Source organism: Sparus aurata, chromosome 18 (assembly GCF_900880675.1).
Source record: "Sparus aurata chromosome 18, fSpaAur1.1, whole genome shotgun sequence".
Lineage (NCBI taxonomy): Eukaryota > Metazoa > Chordata > Actinopteri > Spariformes > Sparidae > Sparus > Sparus aurata.
Window position 1 is genome coordinate 2,123,067 of NC_044204.1, and position 20,091 is coordinate 2,143,157.

At 41.4% G+C, this 20,091-nt stretch overlaps 1 protein-coding gene across 1 annotated transcript in view; it reads right to left on the reverse strand.

Moving 5' to 3' along the window:
* Positions 1 to 215: 215 nt before the first annotated feature.
* LOC115569297 (transcription factor COE3) overlaps positions 216 to 20,091 on the reverse strand; it is a 114,663-nt gene continuing 94,787 nt past the window's right edge. The window contains exons 9-13 of the mRNA XM_030397328.1: positions 16,890 to 16,955; positions 15,838 to 16,012; positions 10,399 to 10,578; positions 5,818 to 5,907; positions 216 to 4,358 (exon numbers count right to left, since the gene is read on the reverse strand). Coding sequence (XP_030253188.1) covers positions 4,327 to 4,358; positions 5,818 to 5,907; positions 10,399 to 10,578; positions 15,838 to 16,012; positions 16,890 to 16,955 — 543 coding nt within the window. The 3' untranslated portion in view covers positions 216 to 4,326. The remainder of the gene's footprint in view (positions 4,359 to 5,817; positions 5,908 to 10,398; positions 10,579 to 15,837; positions 16,013 to 16,889; positions 16,956 to 20,091) is intronic.

Sequence of the window (20,091 nt, forward strand, 5' to 3'; positions counted from 1 at the left end):
ACTTCCAGACGCTTCTCTCTCTTTTTTAGAGATCCTTTATTGATTTGTTATGTGATTTTTTTCAGTGATAACTCTTCAAAAGTAGATGAATAAACTGTATACAGTAGAAAACTGCTCAGTCTTCAAAACACTTCCCATGTTTTTACTGCTTCAACCTCCATTCAACAAAACATGTTGACCTTAAATGTAAAAACACAACAGAACGCGAGACAGCGTTCAAGCCAAATGTAATCTTTATTAGACTGTTTCTGTACAAAAAGCACTGGATCACAGGAAAAAATAAACCAAAAACCCAAAAACATGCATCTATTTACAGCATGGCCAAAGACAGGAAAGAAAAACCTGGGGTGTTGCCCCCGTTTGTATTCTAAAGACATTAATTAAACATTGTGCTTTGATATACTTTGATGATATATTTCATATTTCACAAAGATGCAGTACCTCTGCCCTCTTTCACATTGAAGTAAAACATCGAAAAAAGAAGTATATTTGCAGTTTTTAAAACCTCGACTGAAACCAGGATGGCAAAACTTTCTACAACTGTGACCAAAAAACAAAAACCAGCAAGCTGTTGAAAGACGGACAAAGGAGTTCATGTCCAACTGAAATGAGGTGCGACAGTTCATTTGATTAGTGTGGCTGAAAAAATGGCTTCTCCCAAAGACGCCGGACACATCTTCAAAAAAACGCCAACACAAGAGTGTCGTGCAGTGACTGAAGGTTTCTGTTGCATAAAGTTTAATCCGTCACATTCCTGCCCTCAACTTAAATTTAGAGATTCAGGCGATTATTCAGGAGTTAAAGGGATGTTTGATAGTTTTCTTTAAGCACAAACTTTTTCTGCAGTCCTCTAATGTAAACTGGAAAGAAAATAATGGAGACGTGTAGCTCTGTTTCCTTTGAATTTAACCTATGTGTCTCAAAATTGTTAGTCAGTAAGAATGACTCTGGACCAGGTTACACCAGCTGATCTTTAGAAAAGACTACATCGGTTGCGCTAACGATTGCTCTAAGCGGTTCTGTTATCAGTAAATGTATAGTGTAGGTTTCAGTCTGTGACAGAATGAAGGCTGCAGCTTGTCTAGTCCAAATATTCTATGGAGGCTCAAAGACAAAGAAAAGGAGATTTCAGGGATGAATGCGCCATACCGCTTAAATATGGACTGTGCCTGCTCTTGATTGGCTGTAAACTTTACAGCCAGTCATAACAAGCAGGTGGCTCAGGGCTCTGACACTGTCAGTCCTGTGATGTCAGTTCTGAGAAGCTGGGCCCTGAAAGCCCTGTTGGTGGGGGTTTTATTAGATCGTTTTCATGTGATTAGATTTATAAGCACATAACATTTAAATAAAACCAGTTTCTGAGATACTGTATAATAATGATGTGCTGGAGAAGTAATAATTAAAAGATAACGTGTTTGTCTTTAGTAAACCAGGCGCTTCTGTCCTGGACTAAATCAGGGAGTTTTAAAGTTTTTATTGAGAACAACAGGCTGCGCTATTTAAAATGCTAATTGCTAACCTAGCCTTGTCGGTTTTGGATCAGTGCTGCAAATGCAAACGTTCTCTTCTCTTGGGGAACCTGAGGGACAGACATCTGGTGCAAAATAACAAATTCTGCCAGTAGGAGAAGAGCTCGTCAAACGAAACAAAGTAGCGCCGGCGTGGAAGAAGACGAGCTCACGTGACAGAACAGGAACACAGTTGCATAAGTAAATGATCCAGATTGTGTGTGACGACGAGAACAGCACCATCTACAACAACACCAACATCGGTGGAAGTTTCCTTGAGATCAGTGACCCAAAAACGTAATGTTCTGGTGGAGTGGTTTTAAAATCTGCTTCCTGTTTTTAAAATCGTACGATCATTCTCACCAAAAAACACAAAGACGAGGGTCGGGTCTAATATTAAAGATGGATAAAATATTGTCTACCAGGAGACACGCTTGGTCCAAAAGGAAGAGTGGAGGAATATTATGACGTTATAAGCATCTGAAATATAAAAAATTTCACATGACAAGGATTCTGCCAGAAAAACATATCGGTGCATATCGTTCTAGCTTTCATCTTTTCTTTTTTTTTTTCACTTTTAGCTTTTTTCTTTTTTGCTAAGATGCATTGCTCTTATTAAGTGCCCCAACAAAAAGAAATAGTGCATTAAGAAATAACCATGATTATACATTTCACAATACACAAAGGACGAGAAGAACCAGGGGAAACACAAATGATGCTGTTTACAAAAAGTTAAATATTGTATCGGAAAAGCAGTTTTATACAAAAGTGATGAAAGCGTTTTTTAACGTCCTGCTTTCAAAAACAGGATGTGACCACGTCATGACAGTTTGTTTTTACAAAAAGGGTTAATTCCTCTCACTTGTTCACTCTTTTTACAATATCTAAAAGGTATTAAGACATCAAATGTGTTTACATATATATTTGAGACTATCATTCAGGCCTAAATCACAAAAGGAACTCCCCAAAAACATACTTTATAAATACATAGAAAATAAGCACAATCAGAAGAAGAACAAGGAGAAAAGTCTGGTACCTAAATGTGATTATAACAGCTGCAAGCTTTTTCTGGTTAAAATCTACCACTCAACACACCTGCAAACAGAACTAGAACAGAAGTATTGTACTGCAGTTAAAGAATGAGACAAAAAAACAAAGAAATAACAGAAAATTAACCTAAAAAAGTAAAACCGGAAAATAAACTTGGGCTGCCTCGACTGTGTTGAGACAAATGTTAGTGTAACATCTGCTCGTCGGCAGGATGTTTGTTCGTTCTGTCTTCAGCTTAAAAAATTACTGCATTTTCCTCCTCTTTAGAATATGAGACACAAACATTAAACGCTATGGTACATAAAGGAAAATGCTTGTGATATCGATCGGGACTCTCGTCCTCTGCATCCAATCAGGAAACCGTCTGACGGTTTTTCCAGATTTGATCAAATGTTTGATTTTTACCTGGTTTCTGGACTCGGTCCGACTCAGGTTCAGTGTCCACCGAGAGCTTGTGATCCAGCCACAAGAGATCAGAGGTTTCATTTAACTAAAGCTGCATAATGTAGCTGATTGTTAAATCTAGTTCAATACTGTTTTAAATTTAAAGTTGTTTCAAACAGACTTGCAGCTTCAAAGGAACGCTGCATTTCATCCATATACTACAAAACCACATTTATTAGAATCAGGAGATTTAATCAGCAGAGATTTAAGTTATTCCCTCGTTGTGTCGTCATTTATTTTTATTTATTAACGCTATTAAAAGAACTTACAGCTTCCTCCATTGATTTCCACTCCTTTCTGTAACATATGAGCAGCCGCTGACCCTTCTGCGTTTACATCTTTACATGATCATATTTTGTATTTTTAGATTGTTGATTTATTATTATGTCGCCTGGTTTTCAATCCTGTGTACCTCAAATCAACTATAAGTATTTTAAATTGAATTATTACAGTTGTTGTCGAATTTGCGTTTTGCTGACGTGTTCCACGTCAGCCTTATACACACTGAAACTGTTTTTCCTCTCATTCTCATGCGTACATGTACAACTGCTTAAATTTATCAAATGTGTGAATATTGTTAATGTCCCAACGTGCTGAAGGGACTGAACAATGTTTTCTTAATGAATAACTGATGTATTGTTGCTGTGATGGATCACAGAACACATTCAGGTTCAGACTCTGCTGACTCATTTCATATTATGTAGAAATTAATGGAGAGCTGGAAATGAATTAATTTCAAAATGGAGTTTGTTTGGCTGTGATGTAAAGATGAAATTAAACCTATACCTGATAAAACTGTCCTTTTATCCAATGAGATTGAACCTTTCTCTGTGATGTCACTGCGGTGGATTGAAGCTCCCAGTGGACATGCCTACTTCCTGTCTCACAGTGGTTTAAACTGATCTGAGACCTGTTCAGCCTCCACAGACTTTTGAAGTCAAACTGTTTCATAACTCAGCACGACGATACACAACATGTAGGACTGCAGACACCTGACTGCCCACACACACCTGTCCACAGTCACATGGCTGACCTCTGACCTCTCTGAGGTCTCCAGGTGGAGCGACTGCAGACGTCTCAGAAGACTGGTTCCGACGTCTGCGGTGGCTTCAGAAGTCTCTCAGTGAAGACGTCGAGCTGCGCTAAAATTAATCGGTGAAGAGTCAAACGCTTTCTACTGGGGCAGTGAAGGATTTTCGGGTCAGTTGGGGTCTCTGGGGATGATGGGAAGGATTCTTTGCTGCCGTTGTTGTTGCGGCATTTCAGGTGGGCGGGGCCATCAGCTGGGGGGTTCAGGGTGTTTTTCATATCTGGCTGGTCCTCCTCACATGGGCGGGACGATGAGACCTGCCATAGCTGAGAGACGACCAGACAAACACGTTCATATTAGTTCAACCGAAACCAACTCAAGTATGTGTTAAATGTCACTGACATTAAACTACAGGAGCAAGAATGAATGAATCTCTCTGGATGTGACGCTTCATCAGTCCGCAGAGTGAATTCATCTTATCAAGTCATTTTCTTACTTTGTTTTCTTCAAACAAGTGAACGAGAATGAGCAGTTACACAAAGTTACATTATTGTTATTACTGACCTAATGCTAAAAGTGTAAATAGTCAGTGTTCAGTAAAAATGCTGCGTCTGCCAAGAGGTACAGAAGTATCTGCTGCTGTACGAGCAGACTACAGAGCAGTGTCTTTGTCTTTCAGCTGAGGGACGACAGAAACTTCATCACAGAGTCTTTTGTTGCATAATGACTGAATCTCGTTTAGGTTTATATTAAGCTTTAAAGAGCCGACTTCACGTTCAAAACTATCTTCACTAACAGATGGATTTCTATTGTCAAACATCAGGATATAAATCCACTAATGTTTCTAAACCTAGAGGTCGAACTCACTGTTTCACGAGAATCATAAAAATGTAAATTTATGAACAATTTAACCTGAAGTAGAAACATTATTCAGAGAAACATTATTATTTAATTACATTTTTATTAGAAACATGTTGAAATGAAAATGGTTATTTTTCCTTACGAGAAATAATTGACACAATGATCTAGATTTGAAATCATGTGTCTGGTTCTTACTTTAATTACTTATCGGACAATTACTGCACTCAACATCAAAAAACATCTGTTTTATTACTTTTAAATCCTTAAAGTGTCTGAAGTATGAACAACAGCTTTCTCCAGGATGTCATGAAAAACTCACCTGATTCAAGAATTGTTAAAACTTTAAAGTTTTGTGTGATTTCATACCAACTCACCTGAATCCTCTCAGTTCTTGTCGTGGATTTTCTTGAGTATATTCAGAAACTAGTTGAAAAATGTCCAGATGACATCATCTAGTAAACAACAAACCAGCCATTATATGCTGGAACCTGAACCAATCACAAAAATGACATTAAACTCATAAACTCTCAACCTTAAATATTTAAGTACAGCTGCAGGATTTTACAAGGTCCAATCAATTTAGAATCATGTTTTACCCAGTTTTTGTTTTTTTGTTTTTTTTCAGGAAAATCCTCGACATGAACTGGGAAAAGTTCTGAGTTCTGGATGAGCTATGATGTAATGACCCATCTGTGTCTGAAACAGGAAGAATTCTCAGTAAAATGACTTGATGAGACGATTCTGAACTCTTTAAGTTCGGTGCCAGAAGTTATGGATCAACTTTGACCTTCGAGTGTTAAACTGCAGGTCTTCACATTACAGAGACATTATCAGCATTACACTGGGCGTCTGTCTGCGTCCAGGTGGGACATGGACAGGTGGATAGGGGTGCTGACAGGCGTGGGAGGGGGGTGGGATGCTCACCCTGAAGGTTGCTGCCATTGGTGGTGGTGCAGGTGGGGGGCGGGGAGGTCTGTGGCCGCACGACAGGGGCGAAGGCGCTCTTCTGTTTGACTGCAGAAACCATATGGACAGGAGAGAATGAATCAGGGAGCCGAGGAAGAGGAGGAGGAGGAGGAGGAGGAAGAGGACGTAACGAGCAGGCAGACGGACAGAGGAGTGAGTGATCGGATGGAGGTGAATCATGCAGAAGGAGGAGGATGGAGAGGAAGATGAGGAGGTGGGGGTCGGGCCGAGGAAGATCTGGAGGAACAAACAGCTGCACGTCTGGCAAAGTTGATCCATAACTTGAAGACTTTTACTTTGAAAACCAACCTGAGAGCAGCAGCGACTTCATCCACACACACTGTACAGGTGTGTGTGTGTGTGTGTGTGTGTGTACAGGTGTGTGTGTGTGTGTGTGTGTGTGTGTGTGTGTGTGTGTGTGTGTACAGGTGTGTGTGTGTGTGTACAGGTGTGTGTGTGTACAGGTGTGTCAAGACAACTTTAATCCTCTAAACACATCACTTGACCTCCTCGTGTGTCTTGTGGTGATAAAACAACTGATTCTGATTAAAGGAACAGTGCAACATTTTCTAAAATCCTCTTCTTCAGTGTGGTCAGTACAGAGTCATGAAGTGTTAGCATAGCTTAGCATAATGACTGGAAGCAAAGGGAAATAGTTAGCCTGCCCAGCTCATAGGGCAGATAAAGTAACGTGGATGATGAGACCAAACTGGGAGGAAACATTTACAGAGAATATGGTCTGTTTTTAGACAAAGACAAAAGTAGTTTTTATAAAATCATTCCAAAGATGAATTTGAACCTCTGCATTTCCATGACAATGGGAGGGTTAACGCAGAGTTAACTATACAGGTATATCTTTTTTTTTTTTTTTTACTAATTGATGAAGAGCTAACAAGATAATCAGATCATCTCTCTTGAGCGTGATGTCTTTAGATTTTTAATTTTATTGAAATGTTATTAGAAATTGGTTGTTATGGAAATTATATGAAATATCTTTAAACAGCAGTTCTGCTCGGCCACATCGCTCTTTAAAAATCAAGGTTAAAGGTTCATTATATAAGAATTAGTCACAGCTAGAGTTAGCACAGCTAGCTGCATTAGCTGACTCTTTACTCTTAGACTAACGTTGAGGTACAAGGTGGCTAGGAGCTAGCTGGTCAGCATGCTTACTTCAGAAGATAACTCACACACTATTACTATACATCAGCCTATTACTGATACTTCACTAAAATGCTTCCATATTGCACCTTTAACATCTGCGTATCCATGAAAACTTCTGAATGATCCAACAGTCCAAAAAAGCTGCTGAAACATAATCAAATATTAAGATTTTAATTCAGTTAAATATTAATGAGATAAATCTCAGGTCAGGATCTATTCAGTAGCTGGAGCTTTTAATCACATCTCATGATCTTCATCAGTGGGTGCAGTTTGTCCAGTTGTCCTCGGTGATGCAACTAAGTACATTTACTCGAGTACTGTGTTTTAAGGGCAATATGTAAATCTAAACTAAAACTATCAAAAGAATATGAACAAACAGTTTTAACAGATATATCTACTGAAGTTAGCATGCTAACAATCTAGCCTCATCCTGTGCTGGAAGTGTAAACACTAATGGTCCCAGTCTGAACTGCTAGCTGCATGGCTAACTGAGCTAACTAGCTAAGGGCAGCTACAGTTAGCAGTTACTCTGGTGATGTGCTGCTCCCTGTTTGTTTGGTGTATGGACTTGGCAGGTACGTAATTCTTAAATACTGCAAATTTAAGTGCAATTTTGAGGTACTTGAGTGTTTCTATTTCAGTTACTAAAATGGGAAGTTACTAGTTGCTTGACAGATTACATGCTGACCACAGACAAAGTTGCAGCTTTAATGTTAGTGGTAATCATATTTTTTTTCTTGCTGATTTCACATGTAAGTAAATGTCTTTTTTACCTTTACTTTTGATACTCAATTACATTTAGTCTGAGATTTTGTGTCTTATTTTGAAATTTCACTGACAACTGGGGAAACTCCCCCTGCTGATGAAGATCATGTGATATAACAGAGAACAGCTGCTAAATGGATTCTGAAGTTAACAGCAGTTTCCAAGGTCAGGAAATAAGTTTGACAATTAAAGACAATCTATTACATTATTATTTTTTGCCTACTTGGTCTAAAACTCGAAACAGTTATTTAAATGTCACATAACTGTAAACGTACCAACTGTTGTATTGAACTTAACCTAATTAAAATGTTCATCAGTAAGATTTACAGGTGCTGTAGATGTATTGATAAACATAGAACTGAGACAGGCTAGCTGTTTCCCCCTGCTTCAAGTCTCTATGCTAAACTAAGCTAAGCGTCCTGACTCTGTCCTTATCACGCTGATGTCTAAACATGTTGCTGTCACACAGAAACAGAAGAGGAGGCTTTCATAGGAAGTTGAACTGCTCCTTTAAGAGCTGCACAGACTTTATGGACCACAGTGAGTCTGTAAATGATTCAAGGACAGCATTTGAAAATGGAAAACTGTAAAATGAAACAAGGGAATGTAAATGTGATTTATCGTTTCGTGCCAACAACTATCAGTCTGTCCTGGACCGCTGCTTCTTCCTCCTCCTGTTTCCTCTTTTTGGCTCCTTCTTGGTGTTTTCAGCTCATATTAATGGATTCGGCCCAAAGCATGAATGCATGAATGCATGAAGGATGCAGTGAGGATGTTAGTGGGGTTAGTAGAGGAGGAGGAGAAGGAGGAGGGAGAGGGGGGGTGAGGATGGACAGGGGGACAGTCAGAGGAGGGAGGAGGTGAACAATGCGTGGTGGTGTTTAGTCGACACACACACACACACACACACACACACACACTCAGAGCCTCGGCGGAGGGAAACTGTAGCTCAGCCAGGCGAGATGTGAGCCCACCTTTTGTTTGGTCGCCAGGGACGACAACATCACCTGGCACGGAGACGCAGTTTGAGCTCGATACCTTCTAAACGAGTCTCGCTGAGACTCGCTGAGCTCTTTGATACAGAAGCCAAAACAATGGAGCGCTCCCCGCGGGCGAGTTTCGACTTTACCAGCCTCCAAAACACACCTGCGCCTTCCAAGCAGCAGCAGCAGCTCCGACTCCAGGCGAGTTAATCAGAGCCGAGCGCAAAGTTTCAGAGGAACAACGGAGCCGACTGCAAACTACCGAAGCGTCCGCTCAGCTCCTGCAGCTTCACTTTATTCACTATCATTATTCTGAGACTGTTCATCTCCTGCACCAGTCCTGCAACACTGACAAACAACTCTTCACTCAAAAACACAGAGCAAGTATTTCTACCCTACTTTTATCTTGTGTTCCACATCAATATAACACCAACAGCCAGGATGAACATTTCTGATAATGTTCTCAGTATTCTGTGAAACCAAGAAATCTACTTTCTGTAATATCAGTCAGTTTATTGGCCTTAAATCATCTGTCCTGTCTCACGCAACATGTCTCAGCTGATTCACACTCATGTGTACTTCCTGTACGACCACATACATTTACAGACTCAGACAAATTAACAGTCTTCCCATTTTCACAGAGTGCTGCAGGATGAGTCCTAAAACCAGAAATAAGTGAGAATTCTTCCACTTCCGGTTCCCTCATCTTGAAATCTGTATTTTCTTTAATGTGTTTTCAGTTAAGTTCCTGAAAGGGTTATTTACCAGAAGCTCTTCCTGTGTTCAAAACACAGTATATATCAGTTTATATCAGGTCAGCTTATAGAAAACCTGTATAGTAATTGTGGTGGCTGTGGCTCAGGGGTAGAGCCAGCGTCTATCAGAAGGTTAGGGGTTCGATTCCCCTGGTCTGCATGTTTAAGTGTCCCCAAACTGCTCCTGATGAGCTGGTCAGCACCTTGCATAGCAGCCACCAGTGCCATCAGTGTATGTCAAATTTTGGACAAAAGAGTCTGAAAAATGATCTTATTGTGTAGTAAGACACTTAGTGGTGGTGACATGTGACCATGATGCTGTCTGTTTATAGCCTAAGATTAGCTTTTCAATGCTACATATTTCATTTATGTTAAAACATCACATGGCAATTATCTGGATGAACAGAACTTGGAAGGATCAGAAACAGAGGGAACCAGGGCCATGCTAATTTCAGAACTAGCTTACGAAAAAACGTTGTTGTGCAGCTCTCTGTTACGTCAGATTGTCATTCTCAAAGAAACGTACACATAATTAAAAGCATAAAATCTAAAATCAGTCATTTCAAAAAAGAAAATGTCTCTGGAGATTTTTGGACCTGATCTAATCCACAGAATAATTTCTGAAAATACAGTTTACACAGCTACCTTCAGCCCTGTAGCAGAGAGAGAGAGGTTTACTGTGAAACGGATTAACAACCGATTCATCAACAACACAAACCCTCCATGACATCACAAAACTTTCACTGCTCACACTAACAACTAAAACCTTTTATTGCTTCTGACACTTCAGCTTCTTTCAGTGTGAACCGACACGTCAACTTTATGATCTGACTCTGACTCTGAAACCTTTAAACTCAAATTAAATAGTTACTCACTTGCGTAAGCAGAGTTGGTGGAGCCGTTGAGGAAGCTGGGGGATCCAGGTACGCCCAGGTTGGTCATCCCGGCTCCGTATCCGTTCATGGTGGACGTGATGGTGTTGTAGTTGGACTGCTGAGGCGTGGAGCTTGGCACGTAGCCGCGAGGAGACACACTGTTCGAGTTACGGGAGTAACCTGCGAGGAAGGAACACGATGAGATCAATTCTTCTTTATGAGTTTATAAACCTGCTGAAGCTGGAAGAAACCAGACTGAGGATACGTGAAGGAACGGATTAAAACATTTAAATAGATGTGAGGAGTCAGTGAGAATTTATCGTCTTAGAAGTTCTGTTACGTTACTTTCTACTTTAATCCCCCACACACACCTGACTATAAGAATATATTAACATGTAGTGCAGAGGGAGGTGATGATGAAGCAGTAAAGGACGTGTGTACCGCTCATTGTTACAACACAAAACACATGTAGATATTATTTTTAAAGGTTCTCCTTGACCGTGACACTTGTTGAAGTTCTTCAAACTGAAATTAAATAATTAAAAATGTTCAAATTTGAATTGAAACATGATTTAAATTTTTCTGGTTACACTGCTTTAAGTTTGTTTCAGGTTATCTTTTTATGCTTCTGATAATCATTGTAATAAGTTTAATTCCTTTTGTTCCTGTGTCTATAATTGTGTTTGTTGTGAAGCACTTTGATCACACAAAGTAGAAACACACTCGGTGCTGTTCTTCTGTCATCGATCATTAATCAGTAATCTGATTGATCACCATGTTCTTCAGCACACGGACTCTGTGTTCTGGTCTCAAACGTACACAACGCACTTTAAAAAAACTAAAGAAGAAGAAAGAGCAGATCCAGAAAGGAGACGAGGATAATTAGATGTGATCTGGATTCCTGATCAGAGCTGATTCAGTCCTCAGGTTCTGGTTCTGGTTCTGGCTCGAACTCTTTAGCCTAAGTAAGAGGAAGTGAAGTCTCTGAATCTCCTCGCTATGACCTCAGCAGTGACATCATCACGCATGTTACCTGCAGCTCTCCTCCTCACAGGAGAAGTCTCCCTGCCTTCATCTCTCACCTCGCTGCTGAGCTGTACTCACCTTCGCCCCCCCCCCCGTGCCCCTGTTGATTGACCCTCCTCTAAGATGCATTGAATACCAATGTTCCCTGCAGCACTCAGCCGACCTTTGACCCCCTCCTGAGGCTGCTGAGTTCCCACCGAACTCAGGCAGGGCTTGCCGAGCAGAGCCAACAGTGTGCCAAGTAGCATATTACAGCTCCAACCCCCCACTTCCTGGTTCGGCCCAACGCAATTCCCAGCAGGAGCGGCTGATGGAGCGCTGCCCGGGGACGAGGGCGAGGAGAGGCGGCGATGGGAAACACATGTGGAGGAGCGGAGAGGAGCTGCAGCACGTCACAGCTCAAACTAAATGTCACGATTGTTCTTTAATGAAAACAGAAAGTCTTCAACAATCACACTCAGTCCTCTGTCCTATTTGTTCTGGTGTGTTGTGTCCACAGCAGCGTGGGAAGAAGATCACTTCCCCCGACCTCACGCTGAAATACAAACATGTGTCGGCTGCAGACGAGCAGGAGGGGTGCGCTCTGATTAACTGACAGAAAACCGTCAAACACTGAAGGTTTGTCTGAGACACACAGTATCACCACAGCCACCACTAGAACAGGAATTATGTGCCAGCAACATTAGCTCCTGATCAGACACCTTGTTTCTCAGTAATAATGAGCAACAAGGTTTCGTGTTGCTCATTATTACTGAGAAATAATCAATTAAATTATCAACCAAAACACCAGAACTTCCACCCGGTGGTTTTTTGCCTCCGTGCACCAGTTAACTTACTGTTTCCAGAACATGATGATGTCATCAGCTTATCAGTTTATTGTTGAACAACAGTGAATACTGTTTTCTGTGAGGTCTAAGTGACCTTTGACCACCAAACTCTACTCAGTTCATCTTTGTGCCAACTCTGAGAAAGTCTCTCAGGGCGTTCCTGATATATCACGTTCACAAGAATGAACATAAGGACGGACAACAGATCTATCTTAACAAAGTTCTCCACAGATGAGGAGTTTGGAGAGTCCAAGATTTGGTTACAGTCGTCGTGTCAGATACTGATCAAACCTCTGTTAGAGTCAACATCATATGCATATCCATAATAAAATGAGTATATCTCTGCAACCACAAGATTTATTTGAATACTTCGAAGTTTGATTTTTAGTTGTTTATTTGAGTAGTGTTTGGGCTGTGTTTGGGTCATATAAACATGTTTTTTTACACGTTGTAGCCCAGCTTCTGCAGTTTAATTTGATATAAAACATGACTATATTCTTTCATAATTAGTGCAGTAGTGGCTCTGTGGTTGTTCTGCATGTCTTAACTTTATACTTTATTAATCCCCTCCCGGGGGGAAATTGTTTATCAGATATTTCAGATGCAACACGCAAACACCCGAAATTTGTTCTCTGCATTTGACCCATCTCTAGCTGCATATTGTAAGTATACACAAATACACACACACCCTGCCAGCTAGGAGCAGTGGGCTGCTGTGACAGCGCCTGGGGAGCATATGGGGGGTTCGGTACCTTGCTCAAGGGCACTTCGACAGTAACCCAGGAAGTGGGTTACAGCATCAAAGACTTCCATATTGTGGTCAGTAGCTGACTTGAAGCTACCCTCCGGCAAATCCACCAGAGTTTAGAGGTCTCAGTGGCTGTGTTGCATTGTGGGTAATGCAGGCCACAGGTTTTAAAAAGAAAGAAGAGTGTGTGGAATAAAAAGGTTAATAGAAACTGTGTTCTAGAAATCAATGCCATCTACATTACCCACAATACACCACAGCCACTGAGTGACATGACTGGAGGAATTGTAAGAGACTACATGCAGCTTGAGAGTAATGCTTCGCAGTCGTCCTCTCGACACCTGTAAACACACTTTAATGAGATAAATAGATGGAGTTACCCTTTAATACTGTCACTGTGTTTTTCAAGGGTTGTCACTGTATTATTATTATTATTTCTGTTGACTACAACGAGATGACATATCTGTGGTGTTTTTCTTCTTCCACATGAAGCTCTGAGGATAGAAGATGAATGATGTGGACAGAAATCATAATTATGAGCTGCAGACGTTGTTACTGTGACGCACAGAGTCATAATTACAAGACTAAAGTTGAAATAAATCCAGTTATTTTTCTGATTCTCTTGTTTTGGATCGTCCATCAAAGAGAAGTTATAAGAGGTCAGTTATAGAATAACTGCTGTTTGTTAGCAGAAGGTTTGACCACAGGTCACATGACGTCAGTGTGTTCATCCCTCTGAGGCTGCAGCTCTGAACGTGTCGTGTGAATCTGATCCACTTCAGTTCACTGAAAAGTTTGTTTTGTAATCAAGAATAAAGTCTTTCTAATCCCTTGACACAAATGTGTGGTACTTCTCTGGATTGTTCAGAAGGCTGAACAATCCAGAGAAGCTCCGGAGAGAAAAAGCAGGTAAGTAACCTTTACTATGAGTTCAGGATGTCTAAGAGCAGATTTAACTCCTTGTGTTCCTGTTCACTTTTCATTTGGACGTTAATAATCAATGGAGGGACATCTCTCCACCACCTCCACCTGTGAAGCAGCAGAGCAAAGACAAACCCCAGAAGAAGAGGAAGTCTGAGGCAGATCAACCCTCCCCTCTTCAGTAGGACGACGTGATGACACTGAGCAGGCCGAGCTGCTCTGAATTAGTGCCGTAAATTACTCTCCTCATCCGTCTGATAAGGCCTGGGCTCGTGAGCCGCTGTTTTTATTAATGTTTTAATCATGGCGGATAATTGCAAGGGGCACAAAGAGCCGTTTCATACTTCATCACAGCAGGGAGGACAGCAGTCAGACCCTCGGTGTAATGTTTCCGACCAGAGAGCTCCACGCACATAAACTACTGAGTTATGAATTTTCAGCACTGCTGCAGCCTCGTTTCCCATGACCTCATAGATTCCTGTAAGGTGTTCGCTGCCGGGCTGATGGGAAAAGCAGATGATGGTGTGGTGGAGGGCTGGAGGTGGAGGGCTGGAGGTGGTGCGGGGTGTTCGGGGAGCAAAAGCAGCTCAATCTGCTTCCTGTCGACGCGTGTTCACAAGCTGTTCGCTGCACGTTTTACTGAACGGCCACTGAAAGGAAACACGGAGCTTTTCTCTTCACGTCTGCTCGGACTCTTTATTTCTCTTCCTGTCAACATGTTGAGACCCAAATGGCACTGAAATTGTCTCCTGACAAGTATTAAAGTATGATGTATCTTCTTCATCATCAGCAGCATGAACACAAATACTGTCCTGCTGCCACAAATACTCACAAGAGCACCACATGTGGATTAATACGCCGCTGAAAGTAGTCGCAGATGAATGCACTATTTCTTCCTGTTTATTTAATACAAACTGAACAAAGAGGAAGTCAGACAGCACTGAGAGATAGACACATATGTCGGTTTGAGTATGAACATGAGATTTGATGAATTAACATCGGACTTTAAGATTAAATAAAAAGCTTCACGACAGGTCCAGAGCAGGATGGACAGAACTGGAAACATCCCCAAAACTAACAGAGTGGAGACACAAGGAAACACACACGACTGAAAAGGAAGTGATTGATTTGAACAAACTGTCAGAGGAAGAAAAGTGATCTGAGTCAAACAGATGAAACCAGAAACTCAGCGAGGCCTCAGAACCAGAACCAAACGTCTCATCAGAGGAGACAGAAACACGAGGAGAAAGAGTCAGGAAGATAAAATAACCCTGATGCAGAAAACAATAATGCCCTCGTAAGGAGGTGTGTGAGTGTGTGTGTGTGTGTGTGTGTGTGTGTGTGTGTGTGTGTGTGTGTGTGTGTGTTCTGAACTTTATGACAAGCATCTTTAATTTATTGGAGCTGACTGCAAACTGAAGAGACAGTTTCTTTGTTCGCTGTTTTCTCCTCTGATACATCATTACACACCAGGACCAGAACCAGGAGAGACCAGAACCAGAACCAGGAGAAACCAGGACAAACAAGACTTAGTCTGACCCACAGTGCACTGATCTCTTTACTTGCTGTTTACTTTAGCTGCAATGGACTGGTCTTTACAGAACTCTGTTGGAATCTAGTGAACTGACTAATCTCTACTGGTCTGGAGGAGTCGACTGGTATTTCTTACTGAACTCTATTCATGGTCTTCTGGTCTCTCCTGGACTGGACTGTAGTGAACTCTCAGTTTCTATGTGTCCTCTGGAGTCTGGAGAGTCTCTTACGTCTCCAGTACTTTATTACTAGGCTGCTGAAGTCACCCGTCCAACTCTGCCTCTGATTGGCTAGTTCTCTTTGCCCTCACTGGTCAGGTTTCAGCCTGAGGACTGTGATTGGTCAGAGTAAGGCTGTGGATTGTGGGTAGTGTGGAGCTCTCACCCTGGTCGGCCTGTGAGGCCTCGGAGATGTTGACGGCGAGCTGGCTGCTGAAGGAGTTCACTCCCATCATCCCCGAGTGAGCGGCTGAGCCGGTGAGAGAGGGCAGCTGGTTGTGACTGCGAGGGACGCTGTAGAGTGCCTCAGTGAGGTCGGCCGCTCGCTTCAGGATGATCTCCTGCACACACAAGACGAGATGGAGGGATGGAGGAGGAGGGAGGGGGGAGAGAGAGGAGTCCAAACTGTTTTAACACCTTCAGATAACTGGTGTCTGTAATTTTTACATCTGAGCCGACTGCATGTTAGAGAGAAATATTACAGTTTGTTGATCATTGTGTTTTGGTGATTTATCTGTTACAACATACATGTTTGTGAGCATCAGCATCATTTTACAGTTGCCTATTAAAGGGTAATTCTGGTATTTTCAAAAGAGGATGGATTGCTGCAGCAGATCTCAGCTGCCATCAAAGTTACGTCCACTGAAAGTGTGTTTGTCTCTGACAGGCTGAGGTTCAGGAAGTGACAACATGACAGAAATTATTTCAACAAAGAGACCTGTTTGTTCAATACCAACATCCTGTTTGTCAAATTCAAGGAGAAGTCTCACTCTGAATCTTGCTGTCGCCTCATCCATATTGTCAAATTCAGTCAATATTCAGTCGTGACTTGGTAAACTCTTCTCTGCAGCTCTGACTCAGTCAGATCTTCTTGATCGAGACAAACAGGATAGGTAATGGTGTCAGACACTTCAGCTGCCCCAAAGGATCACGTAGCAAACATTACAGCTGAGGCGATCTACCAGACCAAGTCACAACTTTTGGTGATTCTGAATCTTTTTAACACCAAAGAAAATACATTTAAAAAAGCTTCATGTGCTTCAATACAAAAACTTTTGTCAAGACAAGAAGATCAATATCAGAAGATTCTGTCAGAGTTCTCTGTATGATCTGGTCTCCAGATCAGTGAGATCTAATATTAATCTCAGATGTGTGACATCTCTCCTCCCTCAGGCTCTTCAGAGGAGGTCAGAGGTCAGAGTGAAGCTGCTGACTCACCTGGTTGTTGTGAGGCATCCCGTACAGAGCCTCGACCAGATCGGCTGCTCGCTTCAACAGTACCTCCTGAGACAGAGAGACAGAGTGAGTGAGTTCACATTTATATATAATTTAAACTCAATATGATTTTAAATTTGTGATAAATAAAAGTCAGAATTTCTCAAAATGCCCAAACTGACAGAATCCACAATGTTGTTTTGTCCCAAAACCAACAAAAATCACATGTGAGGAGCAGGAACCAGAATCCAGGATGTGACATGATTATTTACAAATACTTTAAACAATTAATCATCATCAGAAATAGTTTCTAGCTAGCTGATACTAATAGTTTCAGCTCCTTAAATTTAATTCAGTGGATTTTCTGTCCATTCAGAGCGCCTAAAAACAACAGAAGTGTAAATATTGAGCACATGAAACTGTCCCGACTCACATTTGCACTGTTTTATTATTATTGTATTTGCTTTTTTATTTATTTTTCACATGCTGCCTTTAAAATTGCTTTATTTTGTATATTTTTGTTGTATGTGTTTCTTTTTACATCGTCGGCACTCTGTGGACAGCAAAGGAAGAATTTCATAGTCAATCAGAGTGGCTGAGTCTCATTCATACAAATGCCGCACTCTGGTTGGTGACACAAGTTTCATCTGGACTCAAACTTCACTGTAACACCAACACACTGAGAGCAGATTCAAAATGGCTGCTGATGGAGATCAGACAGAGATGGAGGGATGAGTGTTTGTGTCCACGGGGAAGGAAGAGAGAGGAAGAGTCAGCAGGAAGCCATTAAAACACACACACACACACACACACACACACACACACACACACACTCCCATCCTCTCTCTCTCCTTTGCCCGGGGCTGTTTTCCCATCAGCCCACAGGAGAGGAAGTGTCCAATCTGAGTGCCTGCAGCGCAGCAGGTTGCCGTGACGATGGCTGTTAATAACAATAACAGGATTAATAAATAGATAAACACACACACATACACACACACACACACACACACACTTAGAGGGACGATGAAGGGGTCAGAGGAGGAAGAGAGGGAAGACGTTAAAGGAAAAGAAACAAACAGGTGGATGAAAAGAGAAGAAGAGATGAGACGGAGAAAAGAGGGATGGAAGGAAAGAGATGGTGGGAAAAATGGTAGAAAAGAAAGAAAGACAGGAAGGAGATTAAAAAAGCAAATCAGGGGGAAGAAGATGAATCAGAAGGAAGGACGAACAAGGAAAAGCAAGAAAGGAAATCAAATAAAGAGGAAAAAAAGGAAGGAATAATTTGAAGGAAAGACATAAACGGAAATGTAAATAGGAAAAGGGGAAATAAAAGAGAGGAGATGAATGAGAAGGAAGGAAACAAGGAAAAGTGAGAAAAGGAAATAAGAGAACAAAAGAAACAGACATGAAGGAAGAAAAATGAGAAGGTAAACAAAGTCCCAGGAGTGTGAAGGAAGGTGTGTGTGTTCACACCACAGCTTCAGGTGAAAACACATCACACACACACTGATGATCAGCTGATGGAGGAGACAACAGAGAGCAGGAGGAGGAGGAGGAGGAGGAAGAGGTGTAAGTCCCTGAGGAGTAGCAGTGGGGAGGTGGAGGCCTCTGCTGGAGCTCCCCGAGGTATTACAGCACAGAGGAGGGCGAGAGACACTCAGAGACACACAGAGCGAGCTTTAACTCGTCTGCTCCTGATCGTCTGATCGTCTTTAATGTGCATATAATCAATACACTGCTGATGAAGAGCAGGAGGTGTGGCTGAGTTTCTTATTTTATCACACAAGGCGGAAATAAGAGATCACTATCTCCTTATACATAATGTAAATAATCCATATATAAATCATTTTATGTATTCAGTGTGCACTTAATTGTGTTTAATGATGTGCAGAGTACAGCACAGTGAGAGCTGCAGCTAACAATTATTTTCTTCATTGATCGAATAGTTTTTCGTTGATAAATTGTCGATCAGTGTTTCGTCTCACAGGTCTGCAGTTTACCATCACACAGGGAAAAAAACAGGAGATATTCACCTTTAATGAGCCTACAGCACACAATCAGACCGTTTAATAAAAATGTCATGGCTTTGAGTCATTATTAATAACATAATGAAAAAAACATGAATTGATTATCAAAAGTGTTTCTGATTAATTTAATATTTGAAATATGGTTGTTAATTGAAGTGCTCACCCTCTACTCCGACAAAACAAAGATGTCAAACAAGTGATAACGCAGCAGAGTCTCCTGTGCTGATGGTGCAGAGCTGCTTGTCTAACCTTCAGTAAACTTTCTCCACCTCTGATTATGAATGTGTAACTGACCGAGTAGTATTTTTTCCTGCTGCAGTCTTTGAACTGAACATTAGACATTCAGCAGAACCGTTTCCTTTCCTCTGGGATGTCAGGCTGAATCACCTGCTGCTCCGTCACGTCACACCTGCTCCAGTTTTACAGCTCAAATCTGTGGATTTTGTGTGTGTGGAGTTTGGCTGAAGACAGACTGAAGCTGCAGTGATGGGAGAGATTACGGGGGATTTCTACTCCGAGTTCTACTCTGGTTTGATTTTAAATTTCAGCTCCAGCAGCAGCAGCGTCCAAACAAACGTCTCCTGTGACTCAGAGCAGAAACAGTCTCCGCTAACCGCATTGTTTTCCTCCCAGCCAATCACCGCGCTTTCCACACTGCTGGCAACCGATCGGCCTTCCACACACACAAACAGACACAAACAGACACACACACACACACGCACACACACACACACACAGAGCGCTCATTTCCCACGACAGACGATGACCTCGAAGGAGACGATCCAACAGGCTGAGATGGAAACAGAACAACATCCAGAGTTTGTTCACGTCCACTGAAACTGAAGATAATAAGTGAAGATAGTGACCTGAACACACAGTGATGTGTTCACTGTCATCACGTCAAATCCATCAGATAAAATGAAACATGAGAAGTTGTTTTAAACACTTCATAAAGGTTTCTATAATTTATGTGAAAGAAAAGTTAAGTAAAAAATCTCAAAGTATCTGATGTTAATGTAGTTAAGTATCAAAATATCAGTAAAGTAACTGATCCATATATTTACATGTATATACTGTATACTGTGATGATCACAATCACTGTTCTGATTGATCCGACTGATCTTATGTGCAGCATGTAATCTGTAAAGTAACTGGTAACTACAATAAGTAAATGTAAT